The sequence below is a fragment of the Rhinatrema bivittatum genome, chromosome 11, assembly GCF_901001135.1.
Source record: "Rhinatrema bivittatum chromosome 11, aRhiBiv1.1, whole genome shotgun sequence".
In the NCBI taxonomy this organism is placed as follows: Eukaryota; Metazoa; Chordata; class Amphibia; order Gymnophiona; family Rhinatrematidae; genus Rhinatrema; species Rhinatrema bivittatum.
The window spans coordinates 48,310,021-48,331,836 of record NC_042625.1 but is presented as its reverse complement, the minus strand read 5'-3'; the positions used below and the strand labels follow the sequence as shown (position 1 = coordinate 48,331,836).

Here is a 21,816-nt window from a genome sequence, read left to right as displayed (position 1 = left end):
TACTGAGGTGTAGGGGCTTTCTGACTGTCTCCCTGGTTGGTGCAGCTACTGCTTTTGCCATCTGAGCAGAACAAGCCCCCTCTCCCCATTCTTGGACCCCTTGGGTCACTTAGCTCAGATCTCTCTCCCTTCCCAGACAGCTGGAGCATGCTGTTTTGATTTTTCTTCATTTTTTTAAATGTGTAGCATTTTTGTGAAAACTGTTTTTTTTAAATTGTATTCTGTGCTTTAATTTAAGATTTCAGTCTTCTCTCTACACAAATGGCAAGTGGCTTCCAAAGATGTAGCAGTTTTGCACCCCAAATCAGTACAGTTGTCATTTAGACAAAACAAATATATTTTTAAAGTACAATTCAATGTGATGATAAAGCACCATCTTCATTAATGCAGCAGTACTGCCTGCTTTTAGAAGCATGAGGCCTATTGCAACTTGACCAGGGCACTGTGATCATTTCATGTCTTTCATACTATTTACACCACTGGTAACCATTTCTGGACTCTTGCACAACTGGTCATGGTGCTTAAATCATCGAACAGCACTGGAGCGGGTGAGGCATCATCTGCTCCTCACTACAATTGCAGTCCATGTTTTGTGCCTACTCAAGATCCCGCCACATGAGGATGTCTGCTCTGCCACAGCGAACACCTGCACAGAGGCAGTTTAGGAATCCTCAGATTGCCTGTGGTTCTTCTGACCCTGGTGGAAGAGTCTCCACTGTTTGTAGTCTCATCAGCTGCTGCTGTTTGCAGTCATACCTTCCATAATTAGAGCTATGTGATGCTGTCTGAAGATGAGCTGTGAGGGCCTATACTAGGAATAACAATTCTGTGTTCTGAGGCAGCTGCTATCAAATATGTGCTGGTAGAACAGCTGCTCAGGTCTGTGGTCTGGAACAACTGCTGGGCCATTCTTCTGATCTCCAGGGGTGCAATGCCAGCCAAGTTGTAGAAACTGTCTATGACAGCCAGTGCTTCTGCAGCATTAATTTAACACCGAGTTGACTTTTTTCCCCCCATTGTATAGACTTCTCCCATACAAAGCATACAGACTGTGCCAGTGCATAGTAGAGCCAATGCAATTGATGTAAGTGGGGCTGCACTAGCTCCCCATTTAATGTTGCTGTTACATTAGAAAATCAGTCCAGAGGTGACTTCCTAAACTTATGCCCTCTGTCAGAGATCAGTTGAATGTTACAGTGAGGTGGACCAGATTTATTTTTAATTTAACTTCTGCAATATTTAATAATTTATTACTCCACTGTTCATGGCAAGTTGCAAAAAAGCATTCATAATTGTGCTTGTATTAAATCATCTCACACCTCAATTTAAAAATAAATTGTTTTTATATGGATGTTGTACCAAGCTTTGAACCTGAAGTTGAGAATAGTGTGTAATTGTGTCCTAGTAAGATTTGATGCGATGCATACTGGCAGTGGAATTCAAGTTTACGTGAGCTGGAAAATAAGCTTTAGAGTGGAGAGAGAAAAAACAGCAGCGATGGTAGTGCTATATTTGTTATTTTGTTGTGTTTGTAAATGCTTTTATAGTTCTGGTGTGCATTTTTTTTTTTTTTTTACAGATTTTTAAATGCATTTCCATTCCTTCTGTGGAAGGTGTACATAAGCTTTGGGTGCCTCATTGATGTGCCTGATAGTAGGTAGTTTCAGTTGTGATGGCTGCCATCAAGGGTCATTCTGATTCAGAGATGATCTAGAGATGCAGTTTAGGAAGTGACAATCCAGTGGGAGCACTGAGAGGAGAGGATCACCTTGCTGGTGACTGAAGAGAATTGGTAAGTACTGCTTAGGGAAATTTTAGAACTTAAAAGTTTTGTGGAGAAGTAAACTATTGGGGTATATTCTTTAATGTGTTTGTATTAAATAGCTAGGCCGAAGACAGGGAAAAAGCAGGAGTTTGGTGTTTCTTTCCCTCCCTCCTACCTACCCATAGCTCAACCTTTGATTTATAGGCAGGAGACACATTAAAAAAAAAAAAAAAAAATCAGCCTCAATTTAAACTCAGGATTGCTCCAGGCCTTAAGAGTTTAATCATCCCTTTGTAGATCACTACCAGATAAATAGTGAATATGCTAATAGATTTAAAGAATTCTAATTGTATGTATTCCTACTCCCCTAGCAACTTAAACTTAAGTAGGAACTGAACAAAATTAAAATGAAGGCAGCAGTCCAACAGCAAGTGGGGATCCTGCCAGACTTTTGCATCAAGTGTTAAGTATGATTTTTTACTCTGAGGTAAGAGATTGTGTGTGTGCACCCGGTGCAAAGAGCTTCTGTCTCTCAGAGAACAAGTCTGGTGGCTGGAGTGACAGACAGAGAGGTATATAGATGAGACCTTCAGGGACATAGTAGCCAAGTCCCAACTTCAGTTTGATAACCCTGGTGTTGTCTTGGAGGAGGAAGGTCTCCTGGTTGGTAATCATCAGCGTGGTGCAGCAGGAAATGATCTTGTAGCAAGGATCTGTTCTCCAGGTGATATATTGTCCTCTTGTACCGAGGATGTGTCGCCTAGCGCTACTGCCCAGGAGGGAAGGATTAGGTTGACCATCATAGTTGGTGATTCAATTATTGGGAATGTGGACATCTGGGTGGCTGGTGGGCATGAGGATCGCTATGTAACATGCCTGCCTGGTGCAAAGTGGCAGACCTCACTCATCACCTGGATAGGATTTTAGACAGTGCTGGGGTGGAGCGGGCTGTTGTGGTACATGTGGACACCAATGACAGGGAATGTGAGAGGGAGGTACTGGAAGCCAAATTTAGGCTCTTAGGTAAAAAGCTGAAATCCAGAACCTCCAGGGTAGTATTCTCTGAAATGCTCCCTGCTCCACGAGCAGGTCACCAGAGGCAGGCAGAGCTCCGGAGTCTCAATGCATGGATGAGGCAATGGTGCAAGGAAGAGGGATTCAGTTTTGTAAGGAACTGGGGAACCTTTTGGGGAAGGGGGAGTCTTTTCCAAAGAGATGGGCTACACCTTAACCAGGGTTGAACCAGACTGCTGGTGCTAACCTTTAAAAAGGAGATAGAGCAGCTTTTAAACCAGAACAAAGAGGAAAGCTGACAGTCACTCAGCAGCACATGGTTTGGAGGGAGTTATTTTCGAAGCATACTAATGCATTAGAGTTAGGGCATCCCAACAGAGAGGTTCCAATAAGAAAAGTAGTCCAAGTGCCTATAAGTAAAGAATCACTTGAGCTAAAAGATTCCAATTTATCCCTGTCTACAAACGTTCAGTGTGCAATAGGTGTGGACAGTGTTTAAAAAAAAAAACAAAAAACCATCTTAGAAGCACAGTCCAGATATATTCCACGCACTAAAGGTAGAAGGAAGGCCAAACAATTGCAAGCATGGTTAAAAAAATGAGTTGAAAAAGGCTATTTTAGCCAAAAGATCTTCATTCAAAAATTGGAAGAAGCATAAACATTGACAAGTTAAAAGTAAGACATTGATAAGACAGGCTAAGAGAGTCTTTGAAAATAATTTGGCTGTAGAGGCAAAAACTCACACTAAAGCTTTTTAAAATATATCCTAAGCAGAAAGCCTGCAAGGGAGTTGATTGGACCATTAGATGATTGATGGGTTAAAGGGGCCCTTAGGGACGATAAGGACATTATGGAAAGACTAAATTCATTCTTTGGTGTTTACTGAGGAGGATTTTGGTGAGATACCCAAGCCGGAGGCAGTTTTCAAGGGTGACGATTCACATGAACTGAACCAAATCACGGTGAACCTGGAAGATGCAGTAGGCCAAATTGACAAATTTGAAGAGTAGTAAATCACCAGGACTGGATGGTATACACCCCAAGGTTCTGACAATTAAAAAATGAAATTTCAGACCTATTACAATTAATTTGTAACCTATCATTAAAATCATCCATTATACCTGAAGACTGGAAGGTGGCAAATGTAGCCATGATGTTTAAAAAGGGCCCCAGGTGTGATCTGGGAGACTATAGTCCAGTGAGCCTGACTTCAGAAAAATCATGGAAACTGTTATAAAGAAGAATAAAATCACAAAACATTTAGATAGACATGGTTTAATGGGACACAGTCAGCATGAATTTACCCCAGGGAAGTCTTGCTCACAAATCTCCTACATTTTTTTGAAGGGGGAATAAACATGGACAAAAGTTTACCAGTGGACGTGGTGTATTTGGGTTTCCAGAAGGCATTTGACATAATCCCTCATGAGAGACTAAACTAAAAAGTCATGGCATAGGAGGTGATGTTCTTTTGTGGACTGCAAACTGATTAAAAGACAGAAAAAGAGTAGGATTAAATGGTCAGTTTTCACAGAGGAAAAAAGGTAAACAGTGGAGTGCCTGAGGGATCTGTACTTGGGTCATTACATTTTAATATATTTATAAATGATCTGGAAAAGGGTATGACGAGTGAGGTGATTGAATTTGTGGATGACACAAAATTATGCAGAGTAGTTAAATCTCAAGCAGATTGTGATGAATTGCAGGAGGACCTTGTGAGACTGGAAGACTGGGCTTCCAAATGGCCAATGAAATTTAATGTGGACAAGTGCAAGGTGATTCATATAGGGAAAAATAACCCATGCTATAATTACACAATGTTAGGTTCCATATTAGGAGCTACCACCCAGGAAAGAGATCTAGGCATCATAATTGTTCATTTATATTCCAATAATTGTGATGATCAGTTACTTCAAAGTGGATTATATTCAGCTACTTATAAGTATGTGAACATTAAATATGAAGACCAGCATAGTGTATACATAGATAATACATTGAAATCGTTGGCTCGGGCGCTGTGGCAGTCAAAAACGCAAACAGACTGTTAGAAATTATTAGGAAGGGAATGGCAAATAAAACAGTGGATATCTGTATTGCTCCATGGTGAGATCGCACCTTGAATACTGTGTGCAGTTCTGGTCACCGCATCTCAAAAAAGATATAATTGCACTGGAAAAAGTACAGAGAAGGGCGACCAAAATGATAAAGGGTAAAGAGGTTAGGGCTGTTCAGCTTGGAGAAGAGACAAGGTCTATAAAATCATGAAAAGACTCAATCAGGTAAATGTAAATCGGTTATTCACTCTATCGGATAATAGAAAGACTAGGGGGCATGCCATGAAGTTAGCAAGTAGCTCATTTAAAACAAATCAGAGAAAATTCTTTTTCACTTAAAGCACAATTAAGGTTGGGAATTCATTGCCAGCAGATGTGGTTATGGCAGTTAGTGTAACTGAGATTCAAAAAGGTTTGGATAAATTCCTAGAGAAGTCCATAAACTGCTATTAATCAATAAGGAATAGTAGCTTGGCATCTATTAAATGTTTGGGTAGTTGCCAGGTACTTGTGACTTGGATTGGCCACTTCTATAGACAGGATACTGGGCTTGATGGACCTTTGTTCCTACCCAGTATGGCATATCTTATGTTCTAAGTGACTGGGTTTGGTGAAACTAGATAGCAGCAGCCATGCGATCTCCCACCAAGTCACCAGCAGCTGCTGCTGGCATTTCTTTAGCACCCAGTTCCTTGTTTCACTGGAGCATTAATTTTAAACACCACAACAGGAAACATATGTTCCCTTCCCATTCTTATTGGGAATGTAGTGTTTTCAACAGGCAGAGGCCCTGCTGTTTATGCTCGCTGTCCTTGGTCTCTCTAACTCCGCCTGTAATGTCATGAAGGCCAGCACCAACTTACCGAACTAAATGTGACATTTGTAGTGTGTGTGTGTGTGTGTGTGTGCACATGCTAAAGAATGCAAGAGAACTGCTTCAGGCCTTTTAGGAGAGGTTCACAGCCTCTGCATACCAGGAGCATTGTCAGGCAGGCAAACACAACATAAATAGCCCATGCGCTATACAGCAAAGGCTGATATAGACCTCACCTACACTCTCAACCAAACTTACTCTGGAGTTTCTGCCTTGCTGTGTCTAGGGGTAGACAGTGCTTACTGTGTGAAGCCAACAGCTGGCCTGCCCATACCAAGACACTCCACGAATAATTCTTTGGGTACTGTGGGTGTTGTAAGGACTCAGAACTGTATTGGGTGGGGAACCCTTTACATAACATACACACACACACATACACATACATACATACATACATACATACACATGCACACACACACACACTCTGACCCAGACGGAAGGAGTAGTGTGCATTTATTTGAGGACCCCAACTGATCTGTCATTTCTTCAACAATCCACTGGTGCTTTTACTATTAAAACCTGTTGTAGTGCACCGCTGTGTGACCCCTTGTGATAAACCCTGCATGCCTCTCGTTACTCCAGTTGTTAGAACACTATGTATGCACTAACACTGTTATACAACAATCACAGTCACTGGCCTGAAAACCTTATAGAACTAAACAATTACTATTCTTAAATGTTGCTGTGAATGCTCGTGTGTAAAGACCGCAGCATGATAGAGAACTTGTGTGATGGCATGCCAGAACTGCACCAACATCACTTTAAAATGAAAATAGTGCATTACAACAGCAGTAAATAGCCATTTGCCTGGATGATAGGAGACCTCCTGATTGCCTCAGTTATTGGGACCAGAAATTCATTCACTTTAGGTTACCCTAAAAATCATTTGCTTGGGCAGATGGCCATGTGTAGTATATTTCAAAATTACTGTCCATTTAATTCTGATACTACCTCAGTGGCAGGAACTTTTCTGTATGCAGGATCACTCTGAAGGGGTGCAGTGCTCACTGGTCTTTAACCTTATACGTCACATGCATGGTGGAATGACCAGGTAAAGCATTTTTGTTGCATTTTAATGCTGTGTTATATATTTATTTTCCTCCTATAGCAGACCAGCTGAGCTAGGCAGATAACAACCAAATCAAAACCAGTTCATAAAACAACATATGCAAATTACCCTGCTATATTGCAAACAGAGGGAATGTGACTTACACATGCTCACAAGTGGTGGTGGGATTTGAATCTAGGCCTGGAGGTTTCCCAACTCACACCACTAACATATGTTACTAGCCACAAATTAAAGCTGGCGTTTTTTAAGATGAAATATTCTGATGATGTAGGCATGAACCGTACACATGTTGGACTACATTATAAGCTGGCTTGGTTACTGTGTTAAGGGGTGATTTGGAATGTAGTGTGGGATGGATTTTCAATGCTGCGCTAGACTCTAAAGCAAGTTATGAAGCTGCCGAGTGAATTACCGCTGCCTCTGCCTGGCCACCGTGCCTCCCAACGGTTTGTGGTCAGAAGAGGGGCCTGTATTTAAAATTAAGCAATATGGAAGCAATTAGCCGCATGCAAGAATCAAAAGTGCTGCATCAAAGGTTCATTACTGTTTCCTATAGGCTGCAGCCGGATCATCTGCTTTACATGCTACTTCTTTGAGCCATGAGCTGGTGGAAGGCAAAGGTGACAGGGGGGAAACTCTAGCCCTCAAATTGGACTGCAAGAGATGGCACTCTGGGTTTGCTCCATGGCTTTTGCAAAAAAAAAAAAAAAGAAGAAACGAGGGCAAACTGTGCCCCTGCAGGGAGTTTCTAGCATGTTTAACTTTCACCCTAATGAACACGACAGCCTCCTTCTTGAATCAAGGTTACTTTCAGAAGGGTAAGAGCTGGCAATCTTCTCCATCTTCCCCTGAAATTTCACCTCAGTTACAGGCTGATTCAGTACGGTGCGCTCAGGCCTCCGTTTGGACGCGCACTTTCCATGCGCTATTATTACCCCCCCCAAAACTAATAGCGCCCTCAACATGCAAATGCATGTTGTTGAGCCTATTATTTAGTCCCGCGCAGTACAGGAAGTAAAATGTGCAGCCAAGCCGCACATTTTACTCTCAGAAATTAACACCTGAAATTTCACAGAATATGGAGACCTTACCTTATGGGGAAGGAAACCATACACTAGTGGGGGAGAGCTTTGTCGATCATACTCCAGAGTGTCCCTCGGAATCCTTACTTGTGGGCCGAGAGTGTGGACATTCAAACCTAACCTAAGTGTTCTTGGTGTTGGAAATTTCTATAGTCACATCCTGTCTATTGAAGCGCTGTCCACTGCATTGTATCTATTATCGGTGTTGTTTAATCCTGTGCCACGACACTACAGTATCGATGAGCTGCGCTCTAGTGCTGTAGCGTGGGGGGGGGGTTAAGGGAGGGGGTTTGGATTGGGCAGTTAAGGAGGGTAGATTCTGAGCTCACATAAAATTCAAAAATAGTCATAAATGAGACAGAGACATTGGGTTGGAAATCATAGGTTTAATATATGGTATTGGCATTGATTTTAGCATTGTACATGTCTTTAATCGTCTTGCGGAACATTGGACCCTATTATATCAATCTGTACATGTACACTCAGCCTTGTTACACATACCATACTGTATTATGTTACCAAGCGATGCTCTGGAATGTTATTGCCATGACATTTTTGCTTTAACGTTAATAAAATACAAATTACAAAAAAAAAAAAAAAGAAAATAACGCCTGCCCAAAGGCTGGAGTTAATTTCGGCTGGCACCGGGGAAATTAGCGATATTAAGTTGGAGGCCCCAAAAATTAAAAAAAAAAAAAAATCTGCCCGCTGGTTGGAAAATGGACGCTCAATTTTGCCGGCGTCCGTTTTCCGAACCCGTGGCTATCAGCGGGTTTGACAACCGATGCCGATAAAATTGAGCATCGGCTGTCAAACCCGCTGACAGCTGCCGCTTCTGCCAATAAGGAGGTGCTAGGGACGTGCTAGTGTCCCTAGTGCCTCCTTATTAGCGCGGTCCCTCATTTGCATAGTGAATCACGCGCCCAGGAGAGTGGCCTGGGCGCTCGTTGGGGTGGATTAAGTCAGCACATATATGTTTTTTACACTAAAACTGAAAAGTGTTAAAAAAAAAAAGACTTGAGATCTCTTATATTTTGCCAAAGTCCCAGCTGAGTTTGAATGAACGTAGGGTAACAGACAAAGAGGGCAGATGAAGACCACATTGGTTTAACCAGTTCATGTAGATTCCATGAAACTCCCATACCACTCAACACCAACTCCCCTCACTCCTCTGTTTTGATTTTTTTCGGGCGGGGGGGGGGTTACCAGTCCTCTCAACTCTTTTCCCATCATTGTCTTCATGGCTGACTCTAGGAAAGTGTGGGGCTTGGGGCAAATAAGCCCAGTAGGGGCCGGCCCCCCTCCCCAGAGGCTGAAGATGAGGGCAGGTAATGTGTGTCTTCCATTCCCCTCCCTTTCCTCCACAGACACGGGCTGCTAGCGGGCCGCTGGGCTGCAGCCTCAAACAGCCCCAGAGGAGGAGATGCAGCAGCATCCAGTGGCCCAGGGAACCCAGCAGGAGCACTGTGGACAGCTCCTGCCACATCTGCTCTGTTTCAGGGTAGCAGCCTTTAATGTGCAGGGTTGGGGCAATTGCCCCAGTGTGCACCTCTCCCCCCAAGAATTGCTCTTATCATCTTCCACATCTATCCAAATCTTGTCCAAAATCTACCAGTGTGATAGCCTCTACCACCTCCACTAGTAAGTCATTTCAGGCCCTGCTACCTTTAACTTTGCTTCTGCCAAGACCAGTATTTAAGCCTTTATCCAGGCCCCCTTCTTTCCCTTCTTATCAAATGCTGTAATAATCCAGCAAGGTTACTAATGCTGTGGAAAAAAAAGATCCAGTCTCCTCATGTTGGTTGAAGTTTCAGATTTAACTATGGTCCCTCCATGTGGGTCTCTTCAATGTCTTCTTGAAGACCCAACGCAATCTTACCACTGTTGTTTAGGGGTGTAATTGTTGTTCTGTGCAGGTTACACTCACTGCGTTCCTGGAAGCACAAAGCAGTCATAATACTGCTGGAATGAAGGAACTGCCCTTCTGTGCAGGTTATCCCTGTGCATTCCTGGAAGCACAAATCAGTCATAACACTGCTGGAATGAAGAAACTTCCCTTCTGTGCAGGTTAACGCAGTGCTACAAAAGTACATAAGAAATTGCCATACTGGGTCAGACCAAGGGTCCATCAAGCCCAGTATCCTGTTTCCAACAGTGGCCAATCCAGGTCACAAGTACCTGACAAGTACCTAAACATTAGATAAATCACAAGCTACTATTGCTTATTAATTACTGTAATAGCAGTTTATGGATTTTTCCTCTAGGAACTTATCCAAACCTTTTTTTAAACCCAGTTACACTAATTTCTGTAACCACATCCTCTGGCAATGAATTCCAGAGCTTAACTATGTGCTGAGTGAAAAAGAAATGTCTTTGATTTGTTTTAAATGTGCTACTTGCTAACTTCCTGGAGTGCCCCCTGGTCCTTCTGTTATCTGAAAGAGTAAATAACTGATTTACATTAATTTGTTCCTTTCATGGTTTTGTAGACTTCTATCATATCCCCCCTCAGCCGTCTCTTCTCCAAACTGAACAGCCCTAACCTCTTTAGTCTTTCCTCATAGGGGATCCGTTCCATGCCCCTTATCATTTTGGTCGCCCTTCTCTGCACTTTCTCCTTGCTATCCTCTTGCCTCCAGCAATCCTTTGTGTTTATCATGCTGTTTTGTTTTAATCCAGTTACTGTTTTTGTATTTACCACCTCCTCTGGAAGAGCATTCCAGGTACCCACCACCCTTTCTGTGAAGAAATATTTCCTTGCTGGAGCTTCATATCATGACCCCTAGTTCTACAGCTTTCTTGCCATCCTTGTGAGCATTAATTGAACACGGTCATTTTGTATATGAGAAAAGAAAAGAATGGTCTTTCATAACAGGTTTGCTGGGAGCCAAGAAATTTGTTGTAAGGAGAATTTTTTTATTGCAAATCATGAAGTGGTTTCAACCACTGTTCAGTAAAATGTATCAGGCTCCGGAGGAAGAAAGAGAGGAGCAGAATTCTCATTTGACCTTATGAAGATGCCACACAAGGTTCTTAAGACCTGCAGAAGTCTGAAAGCAATAAAAGGATATTTGTAACCTGCCCTACCTATAGTGATGCAATCAGAAGTAGCTGTTATGTGACTTGGAGGGAGGAAGGTGTGGAAAGGCAGAAAGGTGGAGGGATGAAAGCAGTTCTAGCCCCCCCCCTTACATCAGGAAAGAAAGAATTAGGGAAATAGAAAAGAATTTCCTAGCGTGTAGACACATGGATTCAGGACCAATGGGTTATGCTGCCCTGCCAGCAGATGGAGATGGAGTCAGGTTTCAAAGCTGATATCACCCCTGCAGTGACCTCAGCCCTTCAGTATTTCTCCATCTCCAGCTGATGGGGGATCGCTGTACCTCTTGGAAGAAGACATTCTACTTCTAAATTGGAGAAAAGATGAAGCCCCGCTCTCCTGCAGTGAGATCTAAAGGGCCCTGTGTTTTCCAAGATCCCTCAGAGGTGTGCCTTGGTCCGGTAGCCGGTTCCCGGCGAGGACTTTACTGCTGAAGCAGCTGAAAGGCAGCGGGTGCAGGAAGACGAGCTCGGCGGTGATGGCCAAAGCCCTCTCCCCCCGCAGCCAGAGACCGTCTCTGTACTCCGCAGGTAAGTAAAAAAAAAAAAGAGAAGAGGATTTCTTTCCAATTCAGAGACATTGGAGGGATTTTGTTAGACTTCCTCCAGCCTCCTTGCTCGGCGCGCCGAACTGACATCATTCCAGATCCCGTTGGGGTAAGGGGAAGTGGGCTTCCGAGCGGGTTGAGCAGCCCCCTGGTGGGCTAGGCCCCGCTTTAGGCTTGGTTGGCACACTGTGTGCTGGCTGCGATGGCGTCATCTTGTGCGTGTTTTTGTGCCTGTATTGCCCACCATAGAGCTTCGGTACACACAGTGTGTGTCAGCTATGTGCACTCACGGTGCATATAATGTCGCACATGTACATACGTGCATAACTTACTAGGCGCAGAATACAAGTAAAGCTGGGCGCACGGGCTAGACGTGCACCTTGCTGCAGCCCGCATAGGTGCCCAAAATCTGTGCACATAAAATTTTAAGCACGAGCTATTTGAATACGCAGCTATCATCACCAATGACTCCAGCAGCAAAGAAACATAAATGTCTTTCTCTCTGCACTGCTTGTCAGATTAGGGCTGCACAGTCTGACCTGGATTCCTGCTTATGTCAGCACTGTGAGGAGCCCAGGGAGAGTTGGCCTCCCCAGACTTTGGTTAGCCTGACTCCTCCCATTCAGAGGATGGGTCAGTCACAGCCTTAACCAGAAGTACCCCAGATCTGAATAACCAGGACCAGGTCATCCATGGGAGAGGGAAATTTAGTGGCACCTACCCCAGTACTTCCTGGGTTAGGCATGAATCTGGCCGCCTTCTCTTGTATGGAATTATTTCAAGGTCTTTAAGCCTTCGTACAGGTGCAGTCTGCTAAATTCACTTGCCCCTGTCTGGATGGAACCTCAGCCGGTAAGCCCTCCCTCTCCCAGTCTTATCGACAGATCTCGAGACATGTTTCGACTCATCAAGGGTATCCCTGGCAGGGACCATGGACGAAGAAGAGAATCCAGATTCCTTGGAAGATGGAGAAATTCCCCCTGGTTTAGAACTGTATCGGACCATGTTACAGTTTTTCCATAGAGTCAAATTGCCGCCCCTGGTTTCCCATACCCTGTAGTTGCTGGGACTTCCTGGGGCGGATTCCATGATGGAACCAAAGAAGAATCCCATTCTGATTTTCCTATGGAAGCCTCTTGCTACTTTCCAGTACTGGAGCCCATCCAGGAGTTGATTGACCTGGAATGGGATGTCCCAGAAGCAAGTTTTAAAGGTGGACAACATTAGAAGCTCTATACCCACTGGATCCAGCAGCGAGAGAATGCTTGCGTTTCCCTAAAGTGGATGCGCTGGAGGGAGGAGCGGCCTTAAAGGATGCGCACGATAAATGGATGGAGTCCATCCTTAAACAGGCCTTTAACGCAATGGCAATGACCTTACAGATTGCTTCTTGTTGTGCCCTGGTAGGTCATTCTTGCTTGCTTCTCTCTCAGGAGGTGGTTGACTCGGGGGCGAATTCCAGAGCAGTTATGGAACCTGCCACCGCCATTTTAGCTGATGCAGGCTCAGTCCTAGTCCGTTCCTTGGCCAGAAGAGTGGCCTCAGTGATGGTGGCCAGAAGACAGCTATGGCTGCAGAATTGGTCAGCAGTCACAAACTCCAAGACAAATCTTATAAAGATGCCCTTTAAAGGATCACTTCTCTTCGGACGCGAATTGGAAAGCTGGCCAGTAAATGGGGTGAATTTCCAGTACCCCGACTACCAGAAGATAAGCTAAAGCAGTCACAGAACCCCTCACCCATAAGGGGTCGATCCAGGGGCTCCCAACACTTTTTGCCCCTACAGAAACTCAACATTTCAGAGGTCTCAGTCCTTTGGAAGATCTCGGTCCTTTCGGAGTCGGCAGCCTAAGAGAATGTCAGGCTCAGGTTCAGGTTCGTTCTGAACACCCCAATGAAATTTTGTCGACCCACCCTCAGAATGAGGAGATAAGGGATCGGCTGTCCCTCTTCTACCAATGGTGTATTGAGATCACTTCGGACAAATGGGTACTGGAGGTCATACGAGAAGGATAAACGCTGGAATTTTGCAGCACTCTTTGGGACATACTCATGCTATCTCCTTACCACTTCCAGCACAAGAAGCAGGCAGTGGAGACTACACTGTTAAGGTTCCTCAGTATGAGGGCTATAATCCCAGTACCTGCATCCCAGGAAAATATGGGGCATTATTCCATCTATTTCATCGTACCCAAGAAGGAAGGTTCCTTTCGCCCCATCCTGGGCCTCAAGAGCATCAACCGACATCTAAGAGTGATTTATTTCCGCATGGAAACCCTACACTCCATGATAATGGCCATACAATCAGGAAAATTCTTAACCTCCCAGGATCTATCCGAGGCCTACCTACATATTCTAATCCGGCAAGAACATCAACGTTTCCTATGCTTTGCAGTACTGTGTCATCATTATCAGTTCCGGGCACTGCCCTTTGGCCTGGCCACTGCCCCCAGAACATTTTCCAAGATTATGGTGGTCATAGCGGCAGCATTGAGAACAGAGGGAATCCTGGTGCACCTGTACTTGGATGATTGGTTGATCCGGGCAAAGTCCATGGAAGAGAGTCTGCGGGTGACCAACAGTGTGACTTCCTTGCTTCAGGACTCGGTTGTATCGTAAACCTGTACAAAAGCAGTCTCAAACCTTCCCAGTCCTTGGAATATCTGGGAGTCTGGTTCGACACCAAGCAGGGCAAGGTCTTTCTCCCAACCAAGTGGATATGGAAGTTAATGTCCCAAGTGCAACTGTTGATGAACATGATACGCCCGATGGTGTGGAGCTATCTTCAAGCCCTCAGTTTGATGGTGGCAACCCTGGAAGTAGTGTCATGGGCGAGGGCACACATATAACCACTTCAACCTCCCTGCTGTCACGCTGGAACCCACTGTCTCAAGATTATTCGATTTGCCTCCACTTATTGATGGAAGTATGCTCTCGACTCCAGTAATGACTACAGGAAGCTCATCTGGGCAGGGTTGTACCCCTGTCTCCCCCCCCCCCCCCCAAACTGGCTGGTCCTCATGACAGACGTGAGCCTCCGGAGCTGGGCAGTTCACTGTCAGGAACTGATGGCCCAGGGGCATTGAACCAAGGAAGAGGCCCTCTGGAACATCAACCTCCTGGAAGCCTGGATAGTCAGATTGGCATGTCTGCAATTCAGCCACATATTCCAGGATCAAGCAGTCCACGTAATGTCGGAAAACGCAACAATGGTAGCCTACATCAACCGCCAGGGTGGAAGCAAAAGCCAGCAAAAGTCACAGGAGATAGACCTCCTTATGTAATGGGTGGAAATACATCTACAAACCTCCCACATCGCAGGAAAAGACATAAAGCAGACTTTCTAAGCAGGGAGAGTCTGCATCCAGGAGAGTGGGTGTTGTTGGCCAAAGCCTTTCAGCTGGTAGTAGATCGCTGGGTCTCCTGTCCATTGACCTGCTGGCCGCATCTCACAATGTGAAGGTTCCACAATTCTTTAGTCGCAAAAGAGATCAGTTGACCCTGCGGATCGACGCTTTCATTCCAACCTGGCCAGAAGAGAAACTGCTATACACCTTCCCTTTGTGGCCTCTCCTGGGCAGGGTCATTCGCAGAATCGAGCACCACAGGGGATTAGTCCTACTAGTAGCTCCAGATTGGCCCAGGCATTCATGGTATGTGGACATGTGGAGACTCCTGGTGGAGACCCCACTGTGGCTCCCACTGCACAGAGACCTCCTACAGCAGGGACTGGTCCTTCATGAGGATCCGACTCAATTCTGTCTTACAGTCTGGCTCTTGAGAGGACTCGTCTGATGAAGTGAGGATATTCGGCGGTAGTAATTGTCACCTTACTCTGCATGCAGTTCTCTACATCCCTAGTTTTGGTGCGAGTCTGGAGAGTATTTGAGGCCTGATGCGAGGAACATGGTGTTTCCCCTTGGATGGTCAAAATCCCACTAATTTTGTAATTTTTGCAGGACAGCTTGAATAAAGGTTTGACCCTTAACTCCTTGAAGGTCCAGGTAGCGTCTCTCTCCTGTTTCAGGAGTGAGGTGAATGGAACCCACCTGTCAGCTCATCTGGACATGGCCCGTTTTCTGAAAGGGGTGAAGCACCTCCGGCCACCCCTACGGTGGCCGGTTCCCTTGTGACATCTTAATCTAGTATTTGAGTTTTTGGCAGAGCCCTCCTTTCAACCACTGCACAGTCTTTCCTTGCATTTATTAACCCTGAAAATGGTGATCCTGGTGGCTAAATAAATACTTGGCATGTCACATCTCTGAACTACAGGTATTGTCGTGTCGAGAACCATTCCTCCGGATGACTCCAGGAGCATTACAGCTTCGTACCGTTCCATCCTTCTTGCCCAAGGTAGTCTCAGAGTTTCATTTGAATCAGTCCATTTCATTGCCATCCCTAGATAAGCACAAGATCGCTGAAGAATAATGCCTCCTCCGCCATTTGAATGTCAGTAGGTTTTTGGTGCGGTATCTGGAAGTTTCAGAACCAGTCCGAAAGATGAAACACCTGTTTGTCCTTCAAGGTGAAAGGGAGCAGGTTGAATCAGCTTCTGGATTAAGATGGGTTAAGGATGTAGTTACAGGAACCTATGTAGAGGCAGGAAAGCCATTACCCCTTCAGGTTAAAGCACATTCCACTAGGGCTCAGGCAAGCTCATGGGTGGCAGTTAGACTGCTGTCTCCTGTTGACATCTGCTGAGCGGTGATGTGGTCCTCCGTACACACCTTCTCCAGGTTCTATCACCTGGATGTTCAGGCACGGGAGGACACAACCTTTGCAAAGGCGGTGTTAACTGGACTGCAGGCAGCCTCCTGCCCCGATCAGGAGTAGCTTATGTACATCCCATTGGTCCTGAGTCCATCTGGCTACACGCTAGGAAATGGAGGAATTACTTACCTGATAATTTCATTTTCCTTAGTGTAGACAGATGGACTCAGCATCCCGCCCACGGCTGCCGAAGAACGGTGCCAAGGATTCGCCCATGGAGTGAATATCGATTCCAAGATTTTACTGGTAAGCCATCATCTAGTCCCTAGATCAGGGCACCTATATTCTTACTGGAGTTCAGTGTTTATGTTTGGTTCAGTACAGTTACGGTTATCCATTTTTAGTCAAGTTTTTAATCATTTTTTTCGATAGTATGTCCACAGTGACTTTTGAAGAGAATACTAAAGGGCTGAGGTGTATCGAGGGTGATGTCATCTTTGAAATCTGACTCGTCTCCATCTGCTGGCAGGGGAGCATAAACCCATCGGTCCTGAGTCCATCTGTCTGAACTAAAGAAAATGAAATTATCAGGTAAGTAATTCTCCATTAGACTAACGCCCTCTGCCATTCCCGCTGCCCCCCCAAAAAAAGAATTATTATGGACCCAATTCATGAACTGTCACTGTCTTATAAACATCCCTGTCAGCATAGGATAAGGGACAGCGCCTCAAATTTTAGCCTGCCTCATCCTAATCCCACTTCATTCCTCCCATGACTTGGGGCCGAATTTCCTCCCACTGTCAGTCCCAGGATTTAGAACATAAAATATTTGAAAGTTGATCCTTTAATTAAAGAAAATACTTTAATTAGTTGTTACCACATTGTACTGCATTCTGTTTGGATCTGAGGAAGGGAGAGTCAGTTCCCAAAAGCAAGTCAAGTTAGTCCAAAAAAAAGGTCTCACCTCCTGTATTTTTTTTAGGTGAGTTTTTTTTTTTCATTCAACTTTATTTTTATGCAAAATATCCCTGCTCTTTCTTCTGCAAGTACCGTCTCCTAATGAGTTTATTATAATGCTATAAATTGAATCTAGAACCCACTGTAAAATGACTTTTATAAAAACAATTGTCTGCTGGCCCCAAGGCCCTCTAGTCTGGATGCTATTGGGCAGGTGCTAGATGGCAGAGCTCGGCCTCCCCAAGGCGAGCGAGCGGGAAGCTCCTACAGCAAGGTGCAGACAATACCCCCCACAGAGAAGGCCACAGTGAGACTCCCCACAAGGGAAAAGGATGGGATGAATTGACTTATCCTGAGAATATTTCTAATCAGGTTTGGAGGGGATGGGAGGAGACGGTGATTTTATTCTCACCAATAGTTCTTGTTATTTTGGGAGAGGAGGAGGAGCTGAACTGACCGCATTCCCAGGTCTGCTCCTGCTAAACTTTGGATTATTTTGAGGAGGAGCTGAAATGTCTTTTCCAGGGATAGTTTTCATTATTTTGGTGGAAGGATGTGGGGGAAGAGGATTTGATTATTACAACCCACATACATCATATATGGTTTGTAGCAGTTTACAGTATACATACATAATTAAAAATGTTGAAAAATCAACAATTCAAACAGTATACAAATACATTCTAAATCTAAAACCAAAAAATTCTGCATAGATATTTACATCTGCAAGAAATTAGAATTTCTTAAATAACCTCAAAAGCTTGCGTATTAAGTGTGCTTTCAGTGCTTTCTTAAAGCTTTTGGTACAGGAAACCATAGGCAACTGCTCTGGGAGGGACTTCCACATTTCAAGTGAGGCCACAGAGAATGCTCTCTGTCTCTGGCTATGCCCAACCTTGCTACTTTAGTTGACTGTATCTCTAACGGGTTTTTTATTTCCTATTACATGACTTGGTTTATAAATTCTTAGAATGGAATTGAACTAAGGGATGGAATCAATCTGCATTAATTTGTGAACAATTTATATTATTTTATGCTATATGCTAAATTCTATGGGAAGCCAGTGTAGTGATGCACAGGCATAAGGGAAGAAGCACAGGACTGCTTCTATGGCCAAATCCATAAGCAAATCACGGCAAGCAGCACTGTCTGAATTTTCAAGACGGCTCCTCACACAGTAAAAATGTTGCCAGTAGTAAATGTTTTTATGGGTTATCATAAGGCTTGGGTAACTGCATGGAGCAGCAGTTGCTACCCTTAAGAGAAACTTGGGGGTAACCTGTACAGCACGGCAAATACTACCATAAGCTTGCTGGGCAGACTGGATGGACCATTTGGACCTTTTCTGCCATCATTTCTATGTTACTATGTATGTGGTGATGCAAACTGGCTCCTGTAACTAAACAGGCTGCTGACTTTTGTACAATTTGCATGGCTCTTATTTGGTAAATCCAAGATGAGGGAATCCAGGGTAATCTCTGATTTTTTCCTGGGTATATTTCCTATTAGTTTTAGGGAGGAGATAAACTGAGTGTTATTTTAGGTTTATCCCGGGTCTATTTCTCATTAGACTAGGGGAAGGGGCTGGGAGCATTATATGAGTGTAATCTCGAATCCCTTCCAGGTTATTTCTCATTGCTTTGGGGGAGGGGCTGTACTGAGTATGATCTCAAGTCTATCCTGGTTTATTACTCATTAGTTTGGGAGGGAGCTGTAATGCATATTCTCAGGTCTGTCCTGGGTTATCTCTCATTGGCATGTGAGAGGCTGTACTGCCTATGATTTAGGGTCGCTCCAGGGTTATTATTTTGTTTGGGGAGAGGCTGTACCAAGTATGATCCCAAGTCTATCCCGGGTAATTGCTCATTGGTTTGTGATGAAGCTGTAATAAGTATAATGTGGGGTCTGTCCTGGGTTATCTCTCATTGGTTTGGGGAGAGGACCTACTGAGTATGAGCTCAGGTCTGTCCCAGTTTATTTCTCATTGGTTTGGGGGAGAGACTGATCTCGGGTCTGTCCCGGGTTATTTCTCATTGGTTTGGGGGAGAGACTGATCTCGGGTCTGTCCCGGGTTATTTCTCATTGGTTTGGGGGAGAGACTGATCTCGGTTCTGTCCCAGTTTATTTCTCATTGGTTTAGGGGAGAGGCTGATCTCGGGTCTGTCCCGGGTTATTTCTCATTGGTTTAGGGGAGAGACTGATCTCGGTTCTGTCCCAGTTTATTTCTCATTGGTTTGGGGGAGAGGCTGATCTCGGGTCTGTCCCGGGTTATTTCTCATTGGTTTGGGGGAGAGGCTGATCTCGGGTCTGTCCCGGGTTATTTCTCATTGGTTTGGGGGAGAGGCTGATCTCGGGTCTGTCCCGGGTTATTTCTCATTGGTTTGGGGGAGAGGCTGATCTCGGGTCTGTCCCGGGTTATTTCTCATTGGTTTGGGGGAGAGGCTGATCTCGGGTCTGTCCCGGGTTATTTCTCATTGGTTTGGGGGAGAGGCTGATCTCGGGTCTGTCCCGGGTTATTTCTCATTGGTTTGGGGGAGAGACTGATCTCGGGTCTGTCCCGGGTTTGGGGGAGCAGGCCTGGATTTGTCAATAGGCACACTAGACCTGTGCCTAGGGAGGCAAAAACCTGGGGGGGGGGGGGGGGGGGTGTGAGCAGGCTGGCTGTAGATTTGCTGCCTTCCAGCTATGCTGAATCTCAGATCAGCAGAAAACAACCTCTGCTTTCTGATCCATCCTCTCCCCTATTAGGCAACCTGCAGGGTGCAGGATAGAAGGGGTGATTCCTGTAGCAGGCAGAGCAAAGGGAGATCAATTTGTGGAGGTTAGGAGGGGTGAGTGGGGCTCCTTGGGATGTGCAGAGAAAGGCTGGTGGATGAAAGGGGATTAGTGTGGGATGTACCTGTGTGAGAGAGAGAGAAGATGTTCATGTGGGGTTTATGTGTGTGTGGGTGGCGGATTGGGTGGGAGGTTACAGAGGAATGTGGGGGGGGGGGGGGGGGGGGGGGTGGGGGGGGAGCAGGATCATAGCAGAGTAGAGACATCTCAATCCCCCGGGGAATTCAGATCCTCTTTCTCTATCCCCCAGATCCTAGAACCTCTCTTCCTTTCTATCTGGGCTTTCTCCTCAGATCCTGAACCCACTCCCTAACCTCTCCTATTCCCTCCTCCCCTTCCTCAATCTCAGAACCTCCCTCTCTCCCTCTCTCCCCCATCCCTGATTCCTGCTCTTTTCTGTTACTTGATCTTTCCCAGCTCCCATCCTCTTTATCCCAGTCGTCCACTTCTCCCCTTATCCCCAGTCCTCTCTCCCTCTTGTTACCCCATTCCTGGTCCTCTCACCTTCCCTGATCTCCTCCCTACTGAGGGTTGGGGCCAGGAAAAGGAGAGGGGGATCTCTTTTCCCCACCCAGTAAAAATTAAATACATTATATAGACAGCAAGGTTGGAAAATTACTTCATTTTTATAATGTAATGTACAAAACGGAAATGTCTGCCAATATACTTCAGAATGTTCTAATTTTTGCCACATAATCTACCCTTGATCTGCCTCTGAAAACTGTGGGGCTGCTCCTTAGAGACTTTCTCTATGTTGTCTGATCTCACAGGGAAGGGTTTAAGGGGCAACAGCATCAACAGTGTTTAGTGTGGCAAAATCCTAAATCTATCATTGTGGGGGAGAGGCTGTACTGAGTACGATCTCAGGTCAGTCTCATTGCTTTGTGGGAGAGACTGATCACGGGTCTTTCCCGGGTTATTTCTGATTGCTTTGTGGGAGAGACTGATCTCGGGTCTGTCCCGGGTTATTTCTCATTGGTTTGGGGGAGAGGCTGATCTCGGGTCTGTCCCGGGTAATTTCTCATTGGTTTGGGGGAGAGACTGATCTCGGGTCTGTCCCGGATAAGTTCTCATTGGTTTGGAGGAGATAATGAGCTCGGGTTTGTCCCGGGTTATTTCTCAGTTGACACTGACAGCCGGGCAGATTGACGTGCCGGGGGCGGAGCTCAGGACGCGGATCCGCGCTCTCATTGGCCGAGGTGTGGGGGCCGGGCCTGGCTGCTGTCCCTGCGGAGGTGGAGAGGGGGGGGGGGGAGTGGAGCCGTCCCCCCCACCCCCACCCCCCGGATCCGCATTGTAAGCGGGGAGCGCTCGGCGGGATTTGCAGATCCTGCCCCGGAGCCCCGAGTGGCCGCACCATGAGCACCAGCATCAGGTACAAAAGCAAACTGCTGAAGGCAGGTGAGTGCGGGGGGAGCCGGGGGCCGGGCCGGGCTCAGTCGGGTCGCTGCGCATTGTTCACCCTCTCCCTGTCTCTCTCCCTCTCTCTCCCTCTCTCCCTCCCTCCCATCGCTGCCGGTGCTCGGACTCCGCACCCCCTGCGCCTTCCCGGGGAGCCGCCGCCCGCAGATGAGAGAGAGGTAGGTGCCGTCTCCCGCGCCGTGGGTGCAGCATGCAGGGGCCGGGGGGGGGGGGGGAGCGGTGTATGCGGGCTCCGGGCTCGCTTGGAAGGGCGGCAGGTCGCATCCCGCCCGGTCATTCCGGTTCCTCTGCACCTTCCAGGGGATGGGAGGCAGCAGAGGGAAACGTCCCCTGCACCGAGGAGAGGCTCCTGCCGCCCTGCTTAACCCTTTGCTGGCAGACGGGAAGAGG

General features: G+C 45.9%; 1 protein-coding gene across 2 annotated transcripts in view; it reads left to right on the top strand.

Annotated features, from left to right (window-relative positions):
- Positions 1-21,277: 21,277 nt before the first annotated feature.
- The window catches only part of SEPTIN5 (septin 5), a 34,716-nt gene continuing 34,177 nt past the window's right edge, over positions 21,278-21,816 (top strand). The window contains exons 1-2 of one of the 2 annotated variants that reach the window (XM_029619864.1): positions 21,278-21,405; positions 21,574-21,584. In XM_029619864.1, coding sequence (XP_029475724.1) covers positions 21,363-21,405; positions 21,574-21,584 — 54 coding nt within the window. In that variant the 5' untranslated portion in view covers positions 21,278-21,362. The remainder of the gene's footprint in view (positions 21,406-21,573; positions 21,585-21,816) is intronic. The other variant, XM_029619866.1, reaches the window with a different exon arrangement.